Source organism: Notothenia rossii, assembly GCF_949606895.1.
Source record: "Notothenia rossii genome assembly, chromosome: 9".
In the NCBI taxonomy this organism is placed as follows: domain Eukaryota; kingdom Metazoa; phylum Chordata; class Actinopteri; order Perciformes; family Nototheniidae; genus Notothenia; species Notothenia rossii.
The window spans coordinates 72,081,677-72,107,188 of NC_136907.1; the positions used below are offsets into that span (position 1 = coordinate 72,081,677).

The window sequence follows — 25,512 nt, forward strand, 5'->3', positions numbered from 1 at the left end:
TCAAATATTTCCCTAATGGACTTCCTCGTTAAATGCCGTCTGGTTTGTATTAAATGAGAAAGAGAGGGTTCAAATCTAAATGTTAATGGCTCTTTGAAATTAAAATGCTAATGGACCCTGTAAAAGGCAAATAGAAACCGATCATGCAAGCACCGAGTTGTGGAGTATGGAGAGTGTCAAAAACAAAATGAAAACCAAACCAACTGGGACGAGAAGCATTATCTAACACATTAGAACCTCACGATTTGTGTTGGCAGAAGAAACGATTCAAATGATGCAACACATTTACAGAAATCTGACAGAACAGGCGTCTATTGTCTCCACAGACACGTTTCTCAAGCATGCAGACACCTTTTGTGCTTCATCACCTTCGTGTTTCATATCACTACCCAACTAAAAGTATTCAAAAGTGTGAAAACAGAGTGTCTGCTCTGAGAGAAAAACATCTGATGTGCACAGAAATGTAGCGTGAGATGAGCGTCTGCCATGTACTCACACTGTGTTATTAGTTATTCACTCAATTTCACCTCGATGTAGTCAAATCTCAAAAAGAAGATCCTCTAAAAGTAGGGTTTAATACATTTCATAAATAAATCCTATTTAAGAAGAAACAAGGAGTCACACAATGAACTAGATGATAGTCGGTCAACAATAAGCGAAGCTAAAATAAATAAAAACGTCTAAAAAGATGTTTCAGTCCCTTAGAACAGGGGTTTCCAAACTTTGCCATGCCAAGGACCCCCATATAGCATTATCCTCTGTTGGGGACCCCCCTGTTGCGAAATATTTTTTAAATGATGTGTACAAGTGCCTCGCGATGGAGCATGCAGTGCGTTGCCACTACATTTGGGGCCTTCTGCCTGATCAAAGCTGTCACTCCGCTTTCTTTGCCTGTCATAGCCGCACTGCCCCATCTGAACACACACCCACACAACGAGACCAGTCAAGTCCATTTGAGATGATGTACTCATCTAAAACTTGGAAAAGGTCTCTTCATGTGGTCCTACCTTCCAGTGCTTTGCAAAATAATATTTCCTCAACAAAGTTGTCTTCTGAAATAAATCTAATGCTGTATGCAAGCAATTCTGCAACATTTGCTACATCCGTGCTCTCATCCAGCTGCAGAGCGAAATATTCACTAGCTCTCACTTGCTCCAAAAGCTGAGCAGATACTCAGTTTCACAGCAGCTCGATTCTGATTGGCTTGAAGGGCGGTCGTGTGATTCAAAAACAAAAATATTAAAAGATTTGCATCAAAGGACACATAGATTGATAGATATACAGTTATTAATAACATCTAAAAAAAAAAAATCCCTTTTCCCTCAAACTTTGCGTGACCCCCCTGGTGGCCTCTGGCGGCCCCCCGGGGGGTCGGGGTCCCCACTTTGAAAAACACTGCCTTAGAAGATTTAGTATTGACCAAATGTATCCAATATGTTTTCTGTAAAGATTTCCAACAAGGGCTGGTCAATATACGCCCATTATATGGATACTGTTTCAGAAGATAAATAGCACCTATAGTCAACCGTACAATATCCTGGCTTTATCGATATTGAGATATTTGGTAAAAAATATTATAACATTTGATATTATCCACATCGCCCAGCCCTAACATCTCAGTGGCTATACGGTGTCCAAGCAATGAAGCTGTCTTGTTTTTGTGTTGTCATGGAACTGTTTGTGATTTGGAGACAGCTGCCTATCAGTAAATGCCAACAAACAGCCTGGCATCACCTGCAGACAGATGACTGATCCCTTGTCCATCGATTAGCATCTCTCGACTTCTTATCTTTGAAGACTTTCAGACGTGTGGCTGTTTGCAGCGGGCTCAGTGGAAAGTAGAGCTGCAGTTACTTTGAGTAAAGAGACGCAGAATAGAGTGAAGGCGAGCTCTGCGAGTGTTAAATAAATGGCGTCAGTGTGGGGGAGTGGGTGCCAGCTTGACATGTGGGTACACCAACTGGTGCGGTGACTCAGAGAAACACAGGCACAGCCATTTTGCAAACACGTGATGGAGGCTAGATATGTATGTAAACACATCAACTAAAACACTGTACGAGAAATAAATAGTGTTTTTATTAATGCCTGGGATGCTGTATGTAGGAGATAGTGAAAACATTTTCTTCACGTTGAGATATTTCAGTTTGAAAACAACCAAATGGACTCAGAAACTGGACTTAGATTATTTTCATCAGTGATAAAGTAAAAATGGTTAAAAGCAAGAAATATGTGCAGTAAAATGTCCAGGAGAAGTGAAAACCGAGACCCAAAATAGCCGCTCAGCCCTTCTGTGAATTGCCACACAAAATCTCACATCTGAAGCCACAAATACGGGATGACAAATCAGCGCTGTGTGTTCGCTTCACGCCACAGGAAGAGCTGCACGGGGACGAGGTCGTCTGCAATGAATTGGGCTGGAGTTTTTTTGTTTGCACTTCTCTTGCCCTCTACAACTGTATCGATATCCCAGCATCATCATGGCTCTGAATGTGCCTTTGTGGGTGACATTGTTAAAAAATGATCAATCAGCCTAAGAGTGTTTTATTAGGAAAGCTCACGAAGTGCCGTGCAGCGCAGGAGAACCCGGCAGGTTGTTGTTGTGACAGAGCCCCCGGCTGTGAGGGAAGATGTGTTTGTGAACATGGACGGTGAATATTTAAACGATGTGACCGATCCCCGTGGACAAAAACGTATCAACACAGGCTGAGGACACAGGTGGAGAGCAGTGTAGCATTTGATGGGTTTGGTGCTTTCGATGTTACTTCACTGTGCTGCTAAAGTACGGTGATTCTGAAGAGGAACATGATCTGGGCTGATTTTTAGTGCCATTATTAAACTTACATAACTGATTGATTATCTGCATTAATCAAAACTATGCATTTGTGTTGGGTGAAAGGTTTTAAGTTGATGATTATTGACTAAACTTTTTATTTTATTGACTCAAAATTGAACGGTTTTCCAAACTAAGCAAATTGTGGAGCAGTGTGCAAAAAAGGGGCGCCAGCGTTTGCTTTAGGAAATAAACGCTGTTTGAATTCTAAATAAAAACCTGAACCTGTTCTTTATAACAGTACGTGTCCTGAAGTGTTTTCCAGATGTGAAAGCTCCATGTTAAATGTTAGCTGGAACATGGTATCCGTACGGCAACACGTTAGGAAAAGCATTTTTGTCTTTGATTTATTTCACGAATGTTTTTTCTAATTGTTTTGCCTCTAACGGCGATAGTAGACAACATAACAATGGCTGTATTAAAGCAGTTCCGCTTTTGGAAACAGCAAACAAACAAAACGAAAAGTATCCCCATCTAAAAAAAAAAGGTAAAAACAGGTATAAAAAAATCTCAAAGAATAGCAATCTTACCTCGTCGTACTTGCAGGCAACATCTGCCATACTGGTTTCCCCCAGTAGACTGAGGTCCAGCTCACTGGGACCTGAGCACAGAAACACAATCATCAAACTCTCAGTTTACGGTAAATTCACCTCAAATGACTCGTGGCGATGCAAACGGCTTGAACATGAGAAAATCCAAATCGTACTTGGATCATATGTAGGTTACTGTATTCTGCCAAAATCACATGACAACAGATGCCTGGGTATATTGCATCATCTCATTATAATACAGCTCATTAAGTCTCGTACAACTAACTTCCAGATGTTTACATGCAGCTGCACATCTGCATTTTAAGGAGGATAACATATCCACAAGCTTAATTTGAGCTGCATGAACGGAATCTAAACTCCATATGTTCAGACAGCAGCTGAGCCCAACACTTCTTCTCCTTCCTCGGTGGAACTGGGTCGTGAATAACATTTCCTCTCTGCAGTTTCTCTTCCCGCACGGCAGACAGCTGGGTTAGTTTCTGCAGCTTCAAACGCTCAGGCAGATTCCAGGGAGACGGCAGCGGTGCACTGCCTTTTTTCTTTATGTAGAAAAGTGTCAGAATGAATCAGATTTACAGAGAAGATCAGAACTGCATCCTCTCTGCAGCCACAACTTTAGAGTCAGCAACATGTCAGAGGGCGGAGGGGCTGAGCTTTTTGTTTCCTGAGGCTAAATCTGTCAGGTGGCCGCAGCCGTCAGCAACACCTCAGTTTGCTCCACATATTTACACACTGAAGATGGAGGAGATGTGCCGCTATATAAGCAACAGATGGACTGTCGGAATAATCTTCACCTGTCTGTTATACATCAACATGTGTCCCCTCTGTGGAAAGAGACTCTGAAAGTTTCAGGAACAAAGATTCTCTTTCTTTTTGTCCTGATCCATTTATATAAAGCCTGTCTGAAAATGAGCTGATAAGATTTTGGCCACTTTATGATGTCATAACGATGTTTTGGCTTGTGTAACCATTAGCCAATCACCAACCAAGGTAACCCCCCCCCCCCCTTGTCACCTGAATCTCCTCTAGAGCACCATTGTGTTCTTTGTAACCAAATATCTCTCAGAGGGGCGTGGGGAGGGGCTCCTTATTTTCGTCTAAAGTAACAGACAGAGAATCAGCACTTTGGAAACAGGGCTGAAACAGAGGGGATTATGGGTAATGCTGCAATCTTCTGTTTGGTGTTTGGAGTCAAACACTTCAGAGACATATTTGTATATCTCTGAGACCTGTAATATATTGATGAAAAACAGTATGATAGGCGAACTCAACTCAACTGCTACAAATCTGATATCAAAATGATGGCATGTCCATTCTTGTTTCCTGCAGCTTTTCCTTATATTTTTCAATATGAGCTGTGAAGCAATTTCACCAGTACTCTGAGAAGATTATAGGTTGAAGCTGGAGATTTCACATAATAGATCCATTAAATTGCACTCATGTGGCTTCCATATAGGAAACATATGCAGGAAATGTACATTGACAAAGGCACATATGTCCTGCTGCTCTTACAATGCAGGGCACAGCTGAGATAAGTGCTGTACAGTCTGTGCAGGACGCAGGAGCGCCTATGTAACTGCTTTATGCAAGTGGACTCTAAATGCATGAGAAATAAAGATTGGATTCAACAAAAAACATTATCTAAAGAACAACTTGATGTTAATTTTCTACATGATTATTTTGTGGTAATCTTTGGATTTAGATGTATTGTCCCAGAGGGAAATGTGTTTTTTTTACAGCTGGTTAACAACAGATATACACATACATAAAACACAAGACACAAAGCCACACACTGCATCTGAACATACAGTAGCAACAGGTAAACTGTGGCCACGGTTGGGAGGGTTACTACTTTGAAAGTGTATTGCGTTACAATTACTAGTAACTGTAAAAAACATGTAATCAGTAACATAATGCTGGTTACTTTTGGATTAGCTCAATATCAAATGCATTGCAGATAAATACAAGGGGAAATAAATATCAATAAGATGTACGTTTTTTTAAGTGTATTAAGATAACAGGACAATGTGACCTAAGAATAGAAGAAACGAAGTTGAGCAAACTCCCGTATTATATCTGTTCATTGATAAAGCTGAAAGTTGCAAGCAGCTATTGTCTGCGATCGCAGGATATAGATGTGCCAAGAGTAAGGACTGTCTTAGGTAAGACAGCTTTTATGTGCGCAGCTCCACTTGCTTGGAACAGTCTACAGGCAAAATTGAAATTGAGCATTTTTATTTCTCTGAATGTATTTAAGGCACGTCTAAATGAAATGCTTTCTGACACTCTGGGTATTTGTAAATGTTGAATATGTAAATATGATATTCTCTGTTGTTTGTTTGTATGTTGTTTTTATGTTTGATGTGGAACTAAATGATGCAGGTCTCCCTTGTAAATGAGATCGATGATCTCAAGGGACCAATCTGTCTAAATAAAGATTTGAAATGAAATGAAATGAAGATATTTAGGATCAAAGGTGTCCTCTGCTCAGAGATTTATTTTGTAGAAAAACCTGCCTTTCATGAAGCATGTTCAGGTAGAAGACTATACACCAACTGTTAGGGAATCATTTGCTTAGGTATTCAACCTTCGACACAGTTCATCATTTTCTCCTCTCACGGTCTCCTTTCCCACGGCATAGTTCTACGGCCTTGGGTATAGCTGCTATCTCTCTTAGGAGGAGCAGCTTGGGCGCATTGTTGTTGCCAGTCTATGACGGAGCACAAGGCGTCATGAGGTAGTTTGATGCTCAGGGACGTAGCTTCCCTGACGCACATTATTTTCTATGGACGAGAGCTCTAGTTAGATTCAAGGTCCATATTTGTTTAGTCTCGCTGATAAAGAATGTTGATTATTACGCTCCGAACTAGTTAAAACCTCGAGCTGCAGAAGAGTTCTTCAGAATTGGTTTGGCAACCGCTGTGACGCACCGCCTTTCTTGTCAATTCTCCGGCCGTAACTCCAAATAAACCGTCAGTGTTTGCCATCAAAGCTCCAGCTCTCCTCGTGTCTCTCTGAGTCCTGTTTCCAATTGCTTCAGAAGTTTCCCCCACAAACACCAACAATGATACACAAGAACACATACTACAATTTAAAAAAGCAGAAATAAAATCTGAGCTGACAGAAAGTGCTCCGTGTTAGTTTAATACGCACAGTAAAACTCACACACACTATTTTATGAACACATTTGGTCACCTACTGAATAAAAAAAAGAACAAATGAACCAAAGAAAGTGAAAACCATGAAGCAGATTCACTAAAAGATGTAACAGTAATCTGATTACAAATTGCTTTTATGTAACTGTAAGGGAATACAGTCTCCTTTTCGTTGGTGTCCTTATTACTTAATCCCGTTAAAAGTAATCCAATACTCCCCTTTCTTCATCCAAGTGTCCCGCATCTCAGCAGACATTAACAGGAAGCCCTGGCTCTCTAGTGCTGGCTTTGAGTGAACATTTCTCTGTGCTTGATCTCTCCATTTATCCGAGGATCTATTTTTGGAGTTTTGCAGGCTTCTTGAGCTCAAGAGGTTCAGAATTTTTAACAATCTGCCTCTGCATTTCAGTGTCCTGTCATTAAGTAGACTGCTGTCAAGTGCGGTCGAGTAGCACGAGGCAATTTTTATGTCAAGGATTGTCGCTAATGTGATGTCTTGATCACGTATTGTGTGAGTCTAGAGAAAAGCTGTAACTTCTGTAATAATGATGCCACATCCTACCTGCACATTAACAGCTGCCTTCGCTCACTGCTCTTCTCTACTCATACCGCCATATCCTTCTGAAATAAAACTCAAATCTGTTCCAAACTGTTCCCTTTCCGTATAGGTTTTAGTTTAAAAGAAGGAAAACCCAGTACACAGCTTTCTGCTGTGCTGCAACTTTGTGGCACAACATGATGAACCACGAGCACAAGCAAGTCATACTTATAAAGCCCTACAGGGTTCATACACTTTTTCACCAATGACTTCTCCATGACCTTTACCTAATTTGCCATGACCAAAGAAATTACTCTTTTTCAGCAGTACCACTGAAAATGGTTTATTGTAACATGGAACAGGAAAATAAGGTCTGCATATGAAACATGTTGTGCCGATCTAAAACAAATAGAATAGTAGGCTTACTAGCTACTACAGACTAAAGCCACTAAAATCTCTCACCAGCAAAATACCTCGTCAGTTAAATGCCATTTTAAAGTGGACCTATCATGCTATATTTGAATATTATAGTGTAGGACCAAACCTATATAAGGCATATTTATACTTTTTATTTTTCAAAATACCAAACAGATCATGCATTTTAGCCATTCCTCATTTGGCTCAATTAACACTGTCTTTGCATTGGCTGATTCTGTGAGAACAGCACCATCTACAGGCCTGGCATATGTACTACAGCGTCTCCAGCGCTTTCCAACGGCAATGTCCGTGGCTGTCTCCTCCTGATTGGTGGAGTTGGCCCAATAGCCGTAGCGCCACTTCTGTGACGTCATAGAAGTGTTCAAATCTGGATCAGTCTGTATCAGATCCGTTGCAGCCCCTTTTTAAGAGATTTGGGTATGGAGGAAAACAGAGAGGGTTGTGATTTCTGACACTTGGTGAGTTCCCTGGAACACCGGGGACACATATTCATGTAGAAAAGACGTACAAAAGTGCATTTTGCATGATAGGTCCCCTTTAAGTTTCATTACTATTCGATGGAGTATTTATTATCATTATAGTATTACTATTTCGGCAATTAGACAAAATATAAATTATATTTGATGCAACTTTAGTTACATTTCCATGACTTTTCCAAAGCTTTGGGAAAAATATTGTTTTCCAAAACTTTTCCAGGGCCTGGAATTAGCATTTTGAATTTCCATGACTTTTCCAGGTTTTTAATGACCGTAAGAACCCTGGCCATAAAGCACAGGATGTTCGTAAAGGATTTTATATTCTGTACAGTTTGTGACAGCCTCTGCTCTATCCCCTCAATGCAGACTGTAAAGATACAAAACAACAACAAACAACAACAACAACTGAATCTGGATAAAAGAGTGGAAGAATCTTAGAGAAAGCTCCACTGGAGTGATTCTTCTCCCAGGACGATCACATTTTAATACAGGGTTTTGATCAGTATACTATGCTCAATTAATGAAAGTCATTAAAGTCAGAGTTGAAAGATGTGTTTTAATTCCCATAGATTTCATTAAAGCTCATACTGATCTGTGACCATGGCTGCACAATATTGAAGAAATACCATCAATTTCAACCGAAGTGAAATCAGAAAATCTCATGTAGGAACAATTACTGATTTCGCCTCTGCTTTATTATAGTAAAAGATAAAGATTTGTGTCAACATGTTTCCCTTTATCTAAACCCTTCATGATATCACAGCAGAAACACCTGCACTGACAGATCATGTTTCAAACCGCTGTGAAGCTGCGATCTGAATCATTCTGGTACATTTCTTTTAAATGCTCAGGTTTTTATAAAACACATATACTCTCCGTCTGAGACTGATTCTCACCCCGTTGATCCCGTTTTCCTCACCGAGCTTCGCTAACCCCGCTTCACTGGTTGCTATGCCAACTCTAGCGGTAACCAGGGAGGTGATGGGTTTTTCTGTCTTCTTGCATTTCGACACTGAGAACAGGCAGCCCCTTAAAAACGCAACAAAACCCCAGAGGATGTTCTTCTGACTGTCTGTATTATAACGGATCTCTGTTGCGTAATATGTCATCATTTGGCCTGAAGATATTGCAAGAATAACTTGTGTAACATTAATAAATACAAATACACACTCATGCCCACACGCATGTGTAACATAATGTTATCTTTATTTGTTATGACTAAAACAAACCCTTGTCTCTGTTCTATTGAGAGTTATTTAACGCTGGAGGCCTCGCATAGCTTTGTAACATTAACTTCTATTTACAATGTTGTATAAGAAGAGCTCCGATCTTTTAAGTCTACGCATCCGGATGCACCAGCCGCTACAATGGTTTGGCATATTCAATATTAACATATTTATTAGCCGCTTTCACACCAAGTACTTTGCCGTACTTAGTGCCCCGGCACTTAGTACCCCCATGGAACTAAGTACAGATCGCGTTCACACGGAATAAGGAATAAGTTCCCTGAGGGAAGATTACGCAAATGAGCCGCTGACAATCACTTCTTCTTCTTCTGCTTTGGGTTTACTGGCAGGGCGCAAAACACTTCACGGCGTATACTGCCATCCGAAGTCCCCGGCCGGAAGTCCCCGGAGTTGGGGACTGGCTTCAGTGGAAGCCGCTGGGACTCCCAGCAGCTTCTACTGAAGCCTTCCGACTAAATCGCCAGAACGCCGACACCTTCTCATCTCCACCGCTCCCATGTTTTTTTTTTTGTGTTGCCATAAGTTAGTAGTCTCTCTGCGTTGGTGCGCGGGGCTAATGCTAATAATGCTAATGCGAGGATAATAAAATGGCGGCTTCACAAAACTTTTTTCGAGTTTTACGGGGCGTGGTTTGCAATTCGCCCAGCCAATAGAAATTGGTACTTTTTTCTCCCCAGGATAGTACCACCTCTCTAGCAGGCACTAAAAATGGGGGTAAAAGTTCCCGGCACTTATTACTCTTTTTGGTGTGAACGCGAAATAAGGGGTACTAACGGAACGGAAATGCCACAGCTAAATCAAAAGTAATGTAATGCGCACTTTTGCATACATTTTTCCGAATATCTAATATAAAATCAGAACATCAGAAAGACAAGTATTCTGCTACAATTTGATAGACCATGAAACTTCCCCAATTGTTAACATACATAATCATTTTGTATTACAAGTTTTTAGTCTCGATTTAAAACAAGAGTCATTGAGATTGATCTAACCTCATTTCATTTGGCCTGCTCTTGCATCAACTCCTTTTATGCTGTAATATTGCCAGGGCTGATCTTACATCAAGGCAAATATTTAGTTTGTGATCTCTTAAGCTAAGACACATTTAAAAACTGCTGTTATGAAATGAGAGTTCATCTCACCGGCTGCCGGCTCTTTGGAGGAGAACAGTTTGTTGTCCAGAGTCATGCTGATGTCGCAGAAGACCTCCTCCTCGTCCCGGTCAGCATCCAGCTGAAAGAGGAAGAATCCTTCATTCATATTGTCATAATTAGTTAGCTTTCTGACCTTTTGATTCTCTCTGCTTGACAGAAATGACATGACCTGACAACACAAACTGACATGCTCAGTCCATTAATCGGCCGTGACATCCAGAATGAGACTCATTAAAGGATCAGACATCAGAAACGCGCTCTGATGTCGGAGCGGCACCCTCGGGGTCATTTTGCATTCAGCACACAGCAGAAGCTTTAATAACACCCGATTAATTCTGCGTCTAGAGTCCCTTTCAGATTATTGGGAGACCGGCTGCCTTCTTTTGCACGCACAGCACTCACTAATTCACCGTGAAGGTTTGTGAGCGAGTTAGAATCTGATTGACTTCTCGTCCTCTCTTATGCGCTCTTTGGTCGTCCCTCTGCTTTCATGATGGACAATGACAAAAAGGCGAAAGGTGGACGAAAATAGATTTTTTTAAAACCTTCCAGATTGGGCATAATTGCTCTGTTTCCAGTCTACCTTGAGGTGTGTGATTCTCAGCACTCGGAAGTAAACAAAACTGAGTAATTAATGAATGTCAGCAGGTGTGGGGGTAAAATGTTAAATTGTAGGATAAGGACAACCAGCTTCCTCCTGTGGTAACAAGCGTTAATAACGAGACTGCTGTCTGCAGGGACGAGTCCCCTGAGTCCACCTGCAGAAGTGACGCCGAGGGGAGAAAACTGAGGAACCCCCTAGAGAGCGTTACAGGAAAACAATGAGCAATGTTTCCGGCATCATAAGCAGAAAAAGTCAACGCTGTCGAACTGCAGTCTCTTTCACAGTGGGGGAAAAAGGTCCTACTTAAAGAAGCCCTATCATGATTGTTGGGTTTTTCCCTTTACTGTAGTAAAGTCCGGCCCGCGACTTCATTTTATGTGGCCCCGCAAGAGCTTCCAAAGAATATAATACGTTTATTATACGGTTACATGCCGATTTACAGAAGCACGTTGCCGATAAACTACATGTCCCACGATGCATCTCGTTTTGTGACATGCGATTATTTGCCCCAGACTTCTGCTTTCAGACGTAGTTAATTATGAAGTTATTAACCTATCCCATAATAATCCAATTCAGAGGCAATAATGTAATATAATACATTATTTTATATATATTATATATTTGTATATTTATATAGTCTTAAAAGTTACAACCGGCCCTTTGAGTGCATCCATAATGCTAATGTGGCCCGCGATGAAATCGAGTTTGACACCCCTGCTGTAGTGTGTTGTTTAGGTTTGTATGTAAATGGGCTGCAAAGGCTAAAACCCCCCCCAGAGGGAGTGTCTCTCCCACACACTGCCTGAAACGCCTCCATTGGATTCCTTTGTTTACTTCCATAACAGAGTATCATCATTATGTTACACTTGCGCTTATTGGCTAGCGCTTCAACACATTGTCCGTGATACGGGCTAAGGGGCGGGACATCTATAAGTGGTTGACCAATCTCAACAGAGCCAGCCAGCTAACCAATCAGAGCAGACTGGGTTCTGGTTTCAGACAGAGGGTGAGAAGAGGTGCTGCAGCACAGGCAGGATGAGGAAAATAAAGAGCTTTCTGAACATTAAAGCATGGAGACATGTCCCAGGAGAGGCACTACATACTGATATGAACCTGAAGATGAAAATACTAATTAATAAAAGTAAGGCAAGGCAATTTTATTTATATAGCACTTTTCAGCACGTGGCGATTCAAAGTGCTTTACAGATTAAAAGCAAAAGACATTTAAGAACAAATACAGTATACATAAATTATTAAAAAGGCATTTAAAAACAGGCATAAAAAGCAAAGATAATGAAATAAAATAAATAAATAGTAGTAGAGAAAAGTAGAGATACCGTTTTTGGTAAATATTATAGGGGACATGAGTAACTGTACAGAGTTGATAAATATCTTCATCCTTCAGGTACTCATCATAAGTGAGAAGGTGAAGCTAAGTAAAAGCCCTCATCCTCCATCTCAAGATGTCAAAGAAGAAGAAGCAGATTAAAGGAGGCAGAGGAAGCTTTGAACAGCAACTCCTTTTAAACCCCCTACTCTTTTCGGGAAGATGTTTGGAACATTCACTGTTTTCTGTTTGATCATCTGAGGGAATACAGAAGAGTTTGAGTAAAAAAAACACCTTGAAAAAAGAGAAATGTCCAGTTGTGTTAAAGTTACATAAACCTTGATGTTGTCACACTCTGAAGAAGAGCGACAAAACAGAAGAGATGTAAAAAGATATAAATATATTAAGACTCAAATAGATAAAAATAATCAATTCCAGGTGTTATTTTCAAAGCGTCTTTGATAGTTGTTAGTACTGATTAGGCAACAATGGCTGTATCCTATTTATATTCCAGGAATGATGGACGAACACCTTGTCACCATCCATCCCTGGAGAGATAAAACTCTTAGAAAGATGGAGCGAGCTTTCTCTTGTTTGTTTATATCTACTAGGTATCTAGCAGCATGTGGGAAACAAGCAGGAGCTCAATTCACTGGGGGATACTTCATTAGATCGTCTCTTTCTTCCTAGAGTGACAGAACGGGTTTGATTCAACAACAAGCAATTATCTCTCCTTCGCTTCTACAATTTCCGGTGAGGCTTGTGTGTGTGTGTGTGTGTGTGTGTGTGTGTGTGTGTGTGTGTGTGTGTGTGTGTGTGTGTGTGTGTGTGTGTGTGTGTGTGTGTGTGTGTGTGTGTGTGTGTGTGTGGGCCTAGCATTACCATCCTTGTGGGGACCTAAATCTGTTTACACAGTCACGTGTGGGGACTCGCCCCCCTTTTGGGGACATACTGGAGGTCCCCATAAGGGGAATCATTAATTTCAGGGTGAAGACTTGGTTAGGGTTAGGCATGTGTTGGTTATGCTTAAGGTTAGGATAAGTCTCCAGGAAGTGTGTGTGTGTGTGTGTGTGTGTGTGTGTGTGTGTGTGTGTGTGTGTGTGTGTGTGTGTGTGTGTGTGTGTGTGTGTGTGTGTGTGTGTGTGTGTGTGTGTGTGTGTGTGTGTGTGTGTGTGTGTGTGTGTGTGTGTGTGTGTGTGTGAACAGACCTTCATTCGTACGTCAATGTGACTTATCATACGAATAATCCAAATGTCAAAAATCCCAAAATACGGCCCAGACACAAAAACGCTGAGCAATTGTTCGTCAGAGATGGGAAACGTTGTCACAATGACAGAAATAGGATGAGTTAATTCAGTGAGACGCAGGGAATTGAAGGACTTGTAGACGTGTGTAGAGACAATTGAATTGAGCTGCAAAGATGTGCAGTAATGAGTCACTGCCATTGTTCTTCAATAAACGTATGCCTTCTTTTATCGGAGCTGGCATTTAAGCCAGAGGATTACTGTCACACAAAAGACTTTTAATTAGCCAAAGCAATTAAGCCTGAGAGGTGCTAGCATTCATCAGGAAACACTGAGTCCCAATTACTGAGGAGCAGGAGGAACTCATCCAATCAAAAGTTAGGCTAATCTTTAAAATCTGTTTTCACAATTTATTCGGTTCATTGGAGAAGATAAAACCAAGTTACTGTTTAGACAACACAACAATATTACATAGAAAAAATGAGAGTCTCCAAGTGCCTTTTACAAAGAGGATGTTTCAGAGTTTTCTTTGTGTGGATGCACATTGTGAGCTGGATGAATTATCCATTACTTCAGCATTCTCTTTTTGTAATCCTAATACACACCTCTATGTTGTAATGTACATGTAATATAGCGTAGTACATGCACAGATTTACTTTAACGTCTTGTGTTTATATAAATATTTGAATTATATATTTTCTTATTCTTTAATTTTATTTCATTCTTTGGTTGAACAACTGTCCATTTGATTACGTTGGTTAACTCATTAATGAATTGACAAGAGAAAACAATTAGTTTCAATCAATTAAAATAAAAAATGCTTACAATTTTTTTCAAACATTCTCTTATTGCAGTTTTATAATTTGCTGATTTGCCTTGTCTTATATCATTATAAATTCATTATATTTGGGTTTTAAGCTTTTGATGGAACAAAACAAGACATTTAAAGATGTCCATTTACTACGAGTGACCCAGTATTCAAAGTATTATTCCACCGACACCAGAGTAGGATGATTTTACTTATACTCACTCCCCCGAAGAGGGAGGGAGCTCCCCTGAAGGCCAACTTTGAGATAAACAGGGGGAGCCCAAAACAATCGTGCATATTTGTGTCACACAGATTAGAAATGTTGAGTTTCTGTAAATAACAGTTCTTGAAATAAATAATAGTTATTGTTCATTACAGTTTCTGAATATTTGTTTTATATTTGTGAATATTTCTGGGTGTTGCCATCTGTACGTGGCGGCGCTGCATTCTTTACGCTACTTGCGTTGCTATGGTTACGGTGGCGATGCCGGCGCGGTATTTGAAATGTTCATATTGATATTTTTTTAACTCTGGCTTTGTAATAAAAATATGGCGAAACGAAAACAGCCAAGCGTCACAGCTTTTGGATTCACAAGCAAAGAATCGAAGGAGTCTAAAAATGACAACGTGAACGGAACAACTTTTAGTTGGCCAGCTGTAAGCGGCGTTAGGGTCGAGCTTGACAGCTCCACACCGAGGGAGAGGCCTGCCGATGCGGAGCTTGAAGAGGCTTCAACAACGGCCACAGCCTCCGGCGTAGTGACACCGTCTGTAGTAGCAGAGTGATTTTACAGCAATTGATCGACTCTGCGCTGCTGCGCCAGTCAACAGAGCGTGCTTGTGATATATTTAGTAGCAGGATGTGCACGGTAAAATAGGGCTCCCGCGAAAGCAAATGGGTAATTCGAACACTGCTTATACTTAATAGGAATCGTGCAGAAAACTGTAATTTAACATCATACTCAAGTATTCTCTTCCTATGACAGAGCAGACACAGATGAACCAAGAATTGACTCAAGAGACGTCTGGGGACAATTTATGACTAATAATCGTTACACTGCTGTTTGCTTTTATCCTTTAATGGAAAGCAGCGTTAATCTTTTCTCTGTTCAGGATTTACCATCAGATACAGAACCTGAAGGTCTTAATCCGCCCAGATGTTATGTAGCTTTTAAGGATTCACAAGGAGGAATATGAGCTGGTTATCGGAAGGTTATAACACCATTTTCATAACGATAATACTTTGTAGATTAGAACGTTTCTATCCAGTTTTTTTATAATATGTTAAATAGAGTTAACTGGGATTTTAAAGAGAACTTACTGTTTTCATCTTCAGGTTTATAATTGTATTTAGTGTCTCTACTGTGACATGTCTCCATGCTTTAATGTAGCCTTTGCAGACCATTTACATGCATACAAACCTACAGTATATAACACAAAACCTGACGTAGGTGATTAATAAAAGTCCTGAATGTAATACATTACATTTTGTTGATCAGAAGCTGTTGATAACCCAATTTGTGTTATTTGAGACTGAAGGGGATGTTGCATTGTTTTTGTTGCTTTCGTTGCAGTTTTATATATATCTTATAATGTAATTTAGTTGAACTTCCTGTTTCATTGGTATGCTTTTATTTTGAAGGCGAGTTAACGCGGCTGACAGGAAGTGGTTGTAGCTTTTGAAAACAACGTGACGGAGAATGTAATGTATGTATGTAACGGCGGAGAAAGAGAAGAATTTGTATTTAAATGTTAGCACCCCCCAAAGAGGCTCAAGCTCTTATGTTGGGTCTGGAGTTTGAATAAATTCTGGTTCATCAGTAAAGCCTACGACCATTATACGGAGGGAAATGCTACAGAAGCTCAAAAGACAAGATGCAATTCCTCTACAACTGTCTGTTAAACAAAGCAAGCCCTCTGAATGTCCCATCCTCCCCCCGTTGACTGCAAATGCAGATTCTCTTTTCTCTGCAAAGCTCTTTTCTCTTGACCTGCCCAAGCGTTCATCTCAAACACCATTTGTCGTGACGGTTTTTAAGGCGAGAGTGCTTCAGACTGTCAGTTTCTCTCTGGTGTGAGGTCTGTGATTGAGAGGACGAAGTAAGAAAAGAGGTGGTGTGACGCTGCGTGGCAGCAGCAATTGACTGGACGGAAAATGCATCGATAAGCTCTCAAAACGTTCAAACACTGCGGCGAGGTCTGCAGACTTCTTTAATTCACAGGAAACAGGAGGGGAAATTGGTTTTGGACAAAGCTGTTTTTACAAGAACACAACACAATGTTCCTGTGGGGTTTTAATAGGGGCTTTAAAGGTTATTTAAGTCATCTGAAGCTCGGTGCTGATAAGTTGTGATGTCTAAATAAATTATAGTACAAAACAAACCGGTGCATTACATTATATGTCCTTCTTTAACTAAATAAGCAACAATAATAGTTTACAGTAGCCTACAGAAGAGAAATGTCTAAAAAGTAAAAGGGATGGAGGGAAACAAATGAGCAGAATATAAAAAGACAATATTCAACAATAAATTGGAAAAGATATCACACAGGAGAAACACTTTTCTGCAGTAAAAAAAATTGAATTTCCGTTAATGCGTCTGGAGTCCCAGATTCATTAAGGACTTTTTCACTTTTACAGCATCAATCACAGAAACTTCTACCACAGAAAGTTTAAGATAGCCGAGTCATTCTACAGAAAAGGTAGAATCTGGGTGATACAAATCTGCTGAAATATATTCCTTCTAAACACATCTAAAACCTGTTAAATAGCAATAATTAACTCTTAACTTGATGAATCCACCACAAGTAGAGCTTACAGTATTTGTATTTTTTTTATACTTTATACAATGCTTATTTGTATAGGAATGTCACTGGTGTTACGTGTTACCAGGAAGAAGGGTAACACCAGTGACGGTAACACCAGTGACAATTTGGAGAAAACACTCCATTTTAACAAAATGGCTGCCATGTGTCAGACCAAATATGGCTTCAGTCAATATCAAAATCGTTTAACTCTTCAATACAATACATTTTCCCATTCAAATGTTCACCCCTAGGGCTATGCAATTAGTAACACTAATGACAGACTTGAAAGACGCACGTACAATTTGAAGATAAAATGACACCTTTAACAAACAAAGTAAGAAGTATCTGACTCTCCTTATGTCTTTGTCCACTGCACTGCCTCAAATTATCTCTTGTTACAGGAGGCACTTCAGAGACAGAACATTACTTCAAAATAAAAGCGTTTTGTGTAGCAGTAACACCAATGACCTAATTCTGGGTGACTGACATTTATTTGATATTATTAATAATAATTAGCGTTTTTTTTTTACCATTTCAGTGTTATATTTAATGCTTGTAATGTTATGTAAATATAAATTAGATTTATTTATTGAAAAAAATATATTTTAAATTAAAACTATAGGCTCCACTTCCACTTGGCATTTTAAATAAATTGCAATTTATGTATAAAACCATTTATTTATTTTTTATTTAGTACCATTGTCATTTAGTACCATTGCAAAGACAATCTCTATTTATTCAACATATATAATGAATGTGAGTTTAGGTCAACGTCATTTTGGTGTCTGCAAAAGTAAGTGACAGTACTTCCACCTTTTCTGTAGATTGACCCAACCCCGACATACAAACCGCTCTGACTTCTCCAGGGCATCTGATTTGATTCAGTATTTCCTACGCCAATGTGAGATCCTCTGTAGATTGTCCTGATTATTTGATTTGAAGAGGCCCTGAGACATCAATCTAAAAGCCTGCGAACAGAATCGGTTTCTTGCAGTCGAGGAGTTACTCAGTATTCCCTCAGCTGCGAGGACGCAACACTCAGACGGATCTATAAGACTTGGGCTGCCGCTCCGTGTTGTCAGCAGGAGCAAATCGCTCAATTAGCACCTGGCTCACACATACAGCAGGTAACTCAATGCTCCTCTGCTCTCTACCACACGATCTAATGAACATCCCAGTGGTCTGCCATTAACACTCGCTCCTCTGTCCTAGCAGAAACATTCTGTGTTCCACCTTTTAGTAAAACAGTCAGGAGCCAAAAAGAAACGGTTTGGAAAGGTGCTTCACTTTGTCATTCGTGTTTTTGGTGTATGTTAGGAATGATGCTGATTGCCTTTATTTGTGCTAACGTGATTATTGTGCACACAGCTGCAAGTTTAGACCCAAATAAACAAGACAATAGACAATATTTTTAACACGTTCATTTTGGGGTGATTTTTACTGTAAAGTTGCGTCGAGAGAGACACAAGAATAAGTGGGCGCCGCCAGGGATTTTGGGCCACATGAAAAGATATCTCATTGGTTACTTAACATTTTTTTCTTAATGTTCTTAAATAGTTTGGGCCCCTGTCAGTCACAGGCCCTTAGAATTGTCCTAACTTTTAACCCCCTTAACGGCGCCCCTGAGTGGAACAATTGTGTTTTGTCAAGTTGGTGAAGACCTTCCTTTATCTGCTTGTGTTTTGGCACATTTGTGTTTTTATAGTTACATAGTTTTTGAAAGTGCAGCACGTTTCTCTTAATGTAAGTGTTTTGGGCCGTTTGCACGTGTCGGCCACCGTACACATGACGGAGTATAGTGGTTAGTCTGCGCAAGAAAGTTCACTTTTGTTTCTTCGGGAACATTATGTTGCTAACACCTCTTTCTCCACCTACTACTTCCTGTGTTTGCACCAAAAGGTTTCAATTGTATGTAAATCATGCAACGGAGAATAACTGAATTATATTTAAAAAGAAGAAGAAGATGGACGTTTAAAGTGACAGTGAGTTGCTTTAGGAAAATAACCATGCATGTCCACGTATATTATAAGTTCTCCCTGTCTTTATCTTAATGCTAGCACACAGAGACATGCATGTTATTCCTTACCGTCACAATATGGCCCCTCTCCTGGAAGTATTTGACCAGAGGGATGGTGTTCTGTTTGAAGTTGGTCAGGCGGCGGTCGATGGCCTTGGGGTTGTCGTCCGGTCTCCCCTGCTGCTCGGCTCGTTTCTGCAGCCTCTCCTTCAAGCGGTGGTTGGTGCAGGCGAGGAACACCACCAGGTCAGGAGTGCAGATCTACGGGCACACAGAGAGACATATGAAACATTCCAGCCTCTCAGATAATCCTTCATTCCTCTGAGACGTTCATGATTTGACCCCTGAAGAGGCTTCGGCCCGGAGCTGCAAATTAGAGTCAGTTTCATTTTTAGATTCAATGCACTTAGGTCAAAATGTCAAATGCAATTAACACAAAGACTTAATACTCAGTCAGGTCTGAAGATTTTGGATATCTTTTTTTACAGCAGTTTGTGGATTTTCAAGTGAGTCCACCACCTGAATATCACTTCATGGAAAGCCTTGAAAGTAGCTGCAGCTGCTCGCTCTACTGGGGATGCATGTTTAAAGGTCACCTGTTATGCAAAATCCACTTTTTCATGTCTCTTCTACATCAACATGTGTCCCCTCTGTGGAAAGAGATTCTGACAGTTCCAGGAAAAAAGATTCTCTCTCTTTTTGTCCTGATCCATTTATATAAAAACCTGTCTGAAATGGGCTGATCAGATTTTCACCACTTTATGATGTCATAACGATTTGTTGGCTTGAGTAACCATTAGCCAATCACCAACCAAGGTAACCCCCCCCCCCCTCTTATCACCTGAATCTCCTCCTAGAGGACCATTGTGTTCTTTGTAACCAAATCTCTCTCAGAGGGGCGTGGGGAGGGGCCCCTTATTTTCATCTAAAGTAACAGACAGAGAATCAGCACTTTTGAAACAGGTCTGAAACAGAGGGCATTCTGGGATGCTGCAATGACCTGTTTGGTGTTTGGAGCCAAACACTTCAGAGACTTGTTTGTATATATCTGAGACCTATAGTATATTGATGAAAAACAGTATGATAGGGGACCTTTAAATCATTATGAGTCCAACAGGATGCTACTGTACTTTCTCCACATCATCACCTGCCACATGGAGAAAGATTTTCTTTGTTTTAATGGAAGAGAGAACATTTCTCCTTCTATGTGACATGAGTAACATCGTATGACATTATAGGTGCGATCACACATGCAGCCTTTTACGTGACTGTGACGGAGGTTTTCTATTTCAGAGATCATACGTAGCCAGAAGCCAGTTATAAAGTGCAACGCAACATACCCCGCCGCACGTGTGACTGGCTACTCATTATTCTTATTTGCCATTGCTGCCCCAACCATAGCATTTTACCAGTTTTCTTAGAAGTAATTCAAGTTTTGATTTTAATTCCTGTCCTGCACACATATATCCTTTTATACAGCTTGTTCTAAAAACAACTAAGGTTTTTATATTGCAGTTATTTTTCAGGCAAACTTTGTCAAATTCTCTGCTCTCTAAATCTGTCAGCTGTTTTTGTTCTTTGCCACACCTAAGGGGCATTTATGTTGCTTGAGCTGATACATGCTCCACTTGGTTCCCCAGCTAGTCCCTGACTGTGTCTGCTATTCGGTGCTCAGCAGATATAGATATATATGCACATTTAATTGTTTTAAATTGAGTTTTTAGGAGAATAATGAATAAATACAGCTGTTTGAGTAAGATGTTTTAAAAGAAATATAAAATAGATATTAGGAATCAGATATTATGAGAGTGACAGGTTTAACCTTCAAACGGAAAACAGTATGTAAAAGGGATAATATTGAATCAAAATCATTGAATTTTAAGGGGCGTCCATATCGATATCTATTCAGTAGTAATTGTATGCATTTGTACACTCGGAAGGATAAAGTAAATCACTTTGACCTGATGTGTGCCTATTAAAAGTTCCCGGCAAACTCATTACGCTGCAATTAGGAGAGAGGCCTTTAGCGACTATTGCCATATCAAGAAAATAAACACTAGCTATTTAGTTTGAAGGAAAAGGTCAAACAACAGCAGCCGCTTTGACTCAGACCTGAGTAATCGAGATTTAATTTGTGACAGGGCAATGAGCAGCTTCTGTTTTCACGAAACCCAACATTCCTTGGTAACCAGCGAGTACGTGAAGTAAACACGCTGACGTGCGCCGGCTATTTAAAGATTAAAGATTATCTCTCTAATTCAAAGCAGCAGCATAGGGAAATAACTCGGTTTCTATGGCTGTGACCTGTTTAGGTGAGGTCAGTTGTTTTCAGAAAAGAGTGAATTATTTTCCTCTTCTTGACCGAGCACAGCACCTCAGGGGACTTGAGGTCTCTCTATAACAGGCAAGACAATCATGATAATCTCCAGAGTGGTTGGTTACTACATTATTCATACTCTGAGGCTCAGTTTCCTGCTTTGTTAGATAAAAAAAGCACGTTTTGAAAACCGAACAACTGGCTGCACCCAGAGCCAAAAATAGCACTAGTCTATTGAGGCGAAATCCACTCCTGCAACGAGTCTTTTTCTGACTCTTGCAAATTCAAAGTTTCCGTTACCATAGTGACTGCACACATGCTCATGTTTTGTTTTTTTTCTTAGATTTTTCTCTTAATCATTAAAATGTTTCCAGAAATGTATTATCATGTAATCAAATAACAGCGTCTAATATCGTGACGTTAGTGATGCTATCTCTCTTGCTTAAAGGCCAGGAAGCATGAGGTAGGCTTTCTCTGACACACACACACACACACACACACACACACACACACACACACACACACACACACACACACACACACACACACACACACACACACACACACACACACACACACACACACACACACACACACACACACACACACACACACACACACACACACACACACACACACACACACACACACACACACACACACACACACACACACACACACACGCACACGCACACGCACACACACGCAGGCAGATGTTGACCTGGGTCCTGGGCCAAACACGACAGTTATTACCTTTCCTGGATGTTTTACTGAATTAGATTTAAGAATAGATTTGCTGAACAGCAGCCCTGCTGTTATGCTGCAAGAGCTACAGAGTTGGAGAGCTAGCCAATAGAAGTGCGTGTGTTTTATAGTGATGTCATCATGTTACGGAAGTAAACAAAGGAGTCCAATGGAGGCGTTTCAGTCAGGGGTGTGGGAGAGAAACTCCCCCTGAGCGGAACTTTGAGATTTTAGCCTTTGCTGACCAAACCTATGCATTACATGTGACTTGTTAGACGCTTTTATCCAAAGCTACTTGCATACTCAATACTGTGGACAATCTCCACAGGAGCACTTTGGGGTGAAGTGTCTCAGGGACACAACGACATGCTGACTGCAGTGGGGTTTGAACTTGTGACCCCCTGATCCGAACACCTACGCACAATCCACTGCACCACACGCCTCCTATGTAACACACTCTGGTTATCCCAAAGGAAAGGGAAAAGCATAAAAGGGCTCCTTTAATATAAACTTAGTTTGGTTGTGTTTTAACATTATCCCAAATGTTTAGAGAAATGTGTTATTTTAATCAAGGTAGCGTTGTTGTTGTTCTACTTAGTTATCTGCCGACGCTGGATCATAAAAGCTTGCTGACATCTGTTTCATTATTCTCAGGTTTGAGTCACCGGATGTGTTTGTTTTGGCCACGAGGAGACCTTTGTGAATAATGTAACTTAAAAGAAAATGAAACGAGAAAAGAAAAACTAATTTAGAGTATGAGAGCTTGTTTGCTAAATCAGGAATATTATATTTCAGTCTTTGCAACTTTCCTTTATAAGCCTGCAGAAATCCGTCTGACTGAAGCCAAGTGCACTTGCAATTTGAGGTCAATCATTCTCAAAGCATTTTGTCTAATTTCTCTCAGATTTTGGAGAGGGGTATGCAGAGAGTTTTGGCGTCCACACTGAAGAAACAAGCTGCTCTGTTTCGTCCTTTTTCTTATTCATCATGATGGATGAGTCCTTAAAGACAAGTTGACAGAGATCGATCAATCACAATCTCAGGCCGACATTCGTTGTATCCCGACTATTTTTAGTAACAATTGCTATCTTGACTGTTTTTTGTGGATTTATCCCTAGTCAAAATATAACAAAATTGGGGAAATTGCTTGTTTTTGCACAACTTTCAAACTGAAAACAGGCAGGTATTTGATTTCCAATGCTGTAGAACAAAGAAAAGCATCAAATATTTACATTATTTTGCAGTGTTTGGACATTTTGCTTGATAAATAACCTCTGACGACTGATCAATTGCTAAAAAAAGGATAGATGATAGATGTGTTTGTGGCAGATTTAGACACACACAGGTAGATTGAAGAGAATAAATGGATAGAAAGACACCTCTGTAGTCGAATAGACGTGGGGGGTAAACAGCCTGGGGGTGGAGATGAAAGGATAGACGTTCTCCCAGGCAGCTAAAAGAGGAAAAGGGCGTTTGTGGCGTCCCACTGGAGCGGATCAGAAACGGCTGCTGTGATGTTGTAAAGGGCAAAGTAGAAGCATGGGGAGAGGGGAGAAGTGGATGATGTGGATCCCCAGAGAATCGCTCCCTGCTCCCACTGTCCTGCAGAGCATCCTAAATAATAATGCGCTTTCTACGTTTGTATTTTATTCATGTAGCGCCGATTCAGATATGTGGAAAGTCAATGGATCACTCAATCTGATCTAACCATTCGAAGGTTTTTACAAATATTCTGCAGACTGAATAGCTGTAGAGGGAAAGGCTTGTGCTTAAATTATGTCTATTCAAGCGAGACAATTTCCATGCAAATTACCTCCAAAATTGCCATGTTGGAAAAGCCTTTTAAGCTGTCATTTAAAAGCTCCTCTGATGCTTACCATTAGAGGTTTCAGAACAGCCCCTTTTCGCTTGAGAACGGAATTTTTTTTCTTTCTTTAATAAAAGTCTAACATGCCCCTGATGAATCGTTGTGTGCCTATAATCACAGTGGAGTTCTTGCACCTGACTATTGTTTCCAAAATGCTTTTCCCTCTCTCAGGTGACACATTCTCTGTTCCTAAAAAGACGAAATCACCGAGGCATCTTGTTTGACATTACGAGGTTTAGATAATGTGGAAATGGAGCAGATTTAATTTTGTCTGGATATGAAAAATGACGAGAGGTGAAATGGTTAAATACTGTTGCATCATTAAACGAAGAGTGTTCAACAGAACCCTCTTTTTAAGGGTCTTTTAAAAGGGTGAGTGGCTTCTGCTGGTATTCCTTTTCCGGCTGCATACAACAACCTTCACCAATAAAGTAGGGCAACCTGTTTTTAGCATGCGAGGTGAAACCCAGGTGAGAAAAAGGGTGCCAAGCACAAAGGGCACCACTTGTAAAACTCATGAGCCCATGGGAATAAGTAAAGGCAACTTGGATGAATGCACAATGAAAAAAACAATGTTCCAAGATGCTTACAGTCAACCTCACACAATAAGAGTGAGGGTTACAAAAACAGCTTTTCAAAAAGTGAGGGAAAGACCCCAAATCACTGCCATTATTGCGCTAACAAAACACAAATGATAAGGTCTCTGCTTATTATTTCTTTAAAGCATACCACTATAATTTCCCCCCGTTGCTCCTGAGCTTAACAAAAGACCCTTTAATAATCGTTTGTCATTTATTTATATTGTAAATCAAGGGCTGTGCAATATGAGCTGAGAAGTCATCAGTTCCCAGCCAATCAGCAACGTCTGTCGGTGTTGTTTTGGAGCGGTTGCTTGGATACGGTTATAAACACAACTGTATACGTTTGTTATCTACGTGACTTCATCTGCAGTGAACTTCCTCGGGTCCTTATCTAACCCCCGACGCTCATTTGCAAGCTGCCATCAACGCTTCTCACAATCCATTCTCACGACAATTTAAATAACATTGTGACATAATTCTAGTTAGCTGAATCAAACATTATAACTATGACTTTCATGCTACTTTGATGTAGTCATATACAGAGTTTTTATTTTATTAATGAGTGTTAAATGCTCTGCGCCAGAAACAGCTGGAAATGCTGATAACAACCACCATGGTAACGGCTCAATTGTGAGCTCTATTAATGAGATATGGGGTGCATGATAATGTGTGTGTTCTCTGGCTAGTAAATTCCTCTCTCTGTGCACGAGCCAGCCACGCACAGTATGTCATCTCGTTTAGTTCAAACAGGGAACATGTACAAAGTGGAATCTGTTGGACTTTGAGACAGCAGAGACAGAATTAAGAGC

At 40.3% G+C, this 25,512-nt stretch overlaps 1 protein-coding gene across 2 annotated transcripts in view; it reads right to left on the minus strand.

The window, feature by feature from the left end:
* The window catches only part of ak5 (adenylate kinase 5), a 67,059-nt gene that overhangs the window by 22,152 nt on the left and 19,395 nt on the right, over positions 1-25,512 (minus strand). For both annotated transcript variants that reach the window (XM_079651940.1, XM_079651941.1), the window contains 3 exons: positions 19,264-19,455; positions 10,378-10,468; positions 3,361-3,431 (listed from right to left, as the gene is read on the minus strand). In XM_079651940.1, coding sequence (XP_079508066.1) covers positions 3,361-3,431; positions 10,378-10,468; positions 19,264-19,455 — 354 coding nt within the window. The remainder of the gene's footprint in view (positions 1-3,360; positions 3,432-10,377; positions 10,469-19,263; positions 19,456-25,512) is intronic.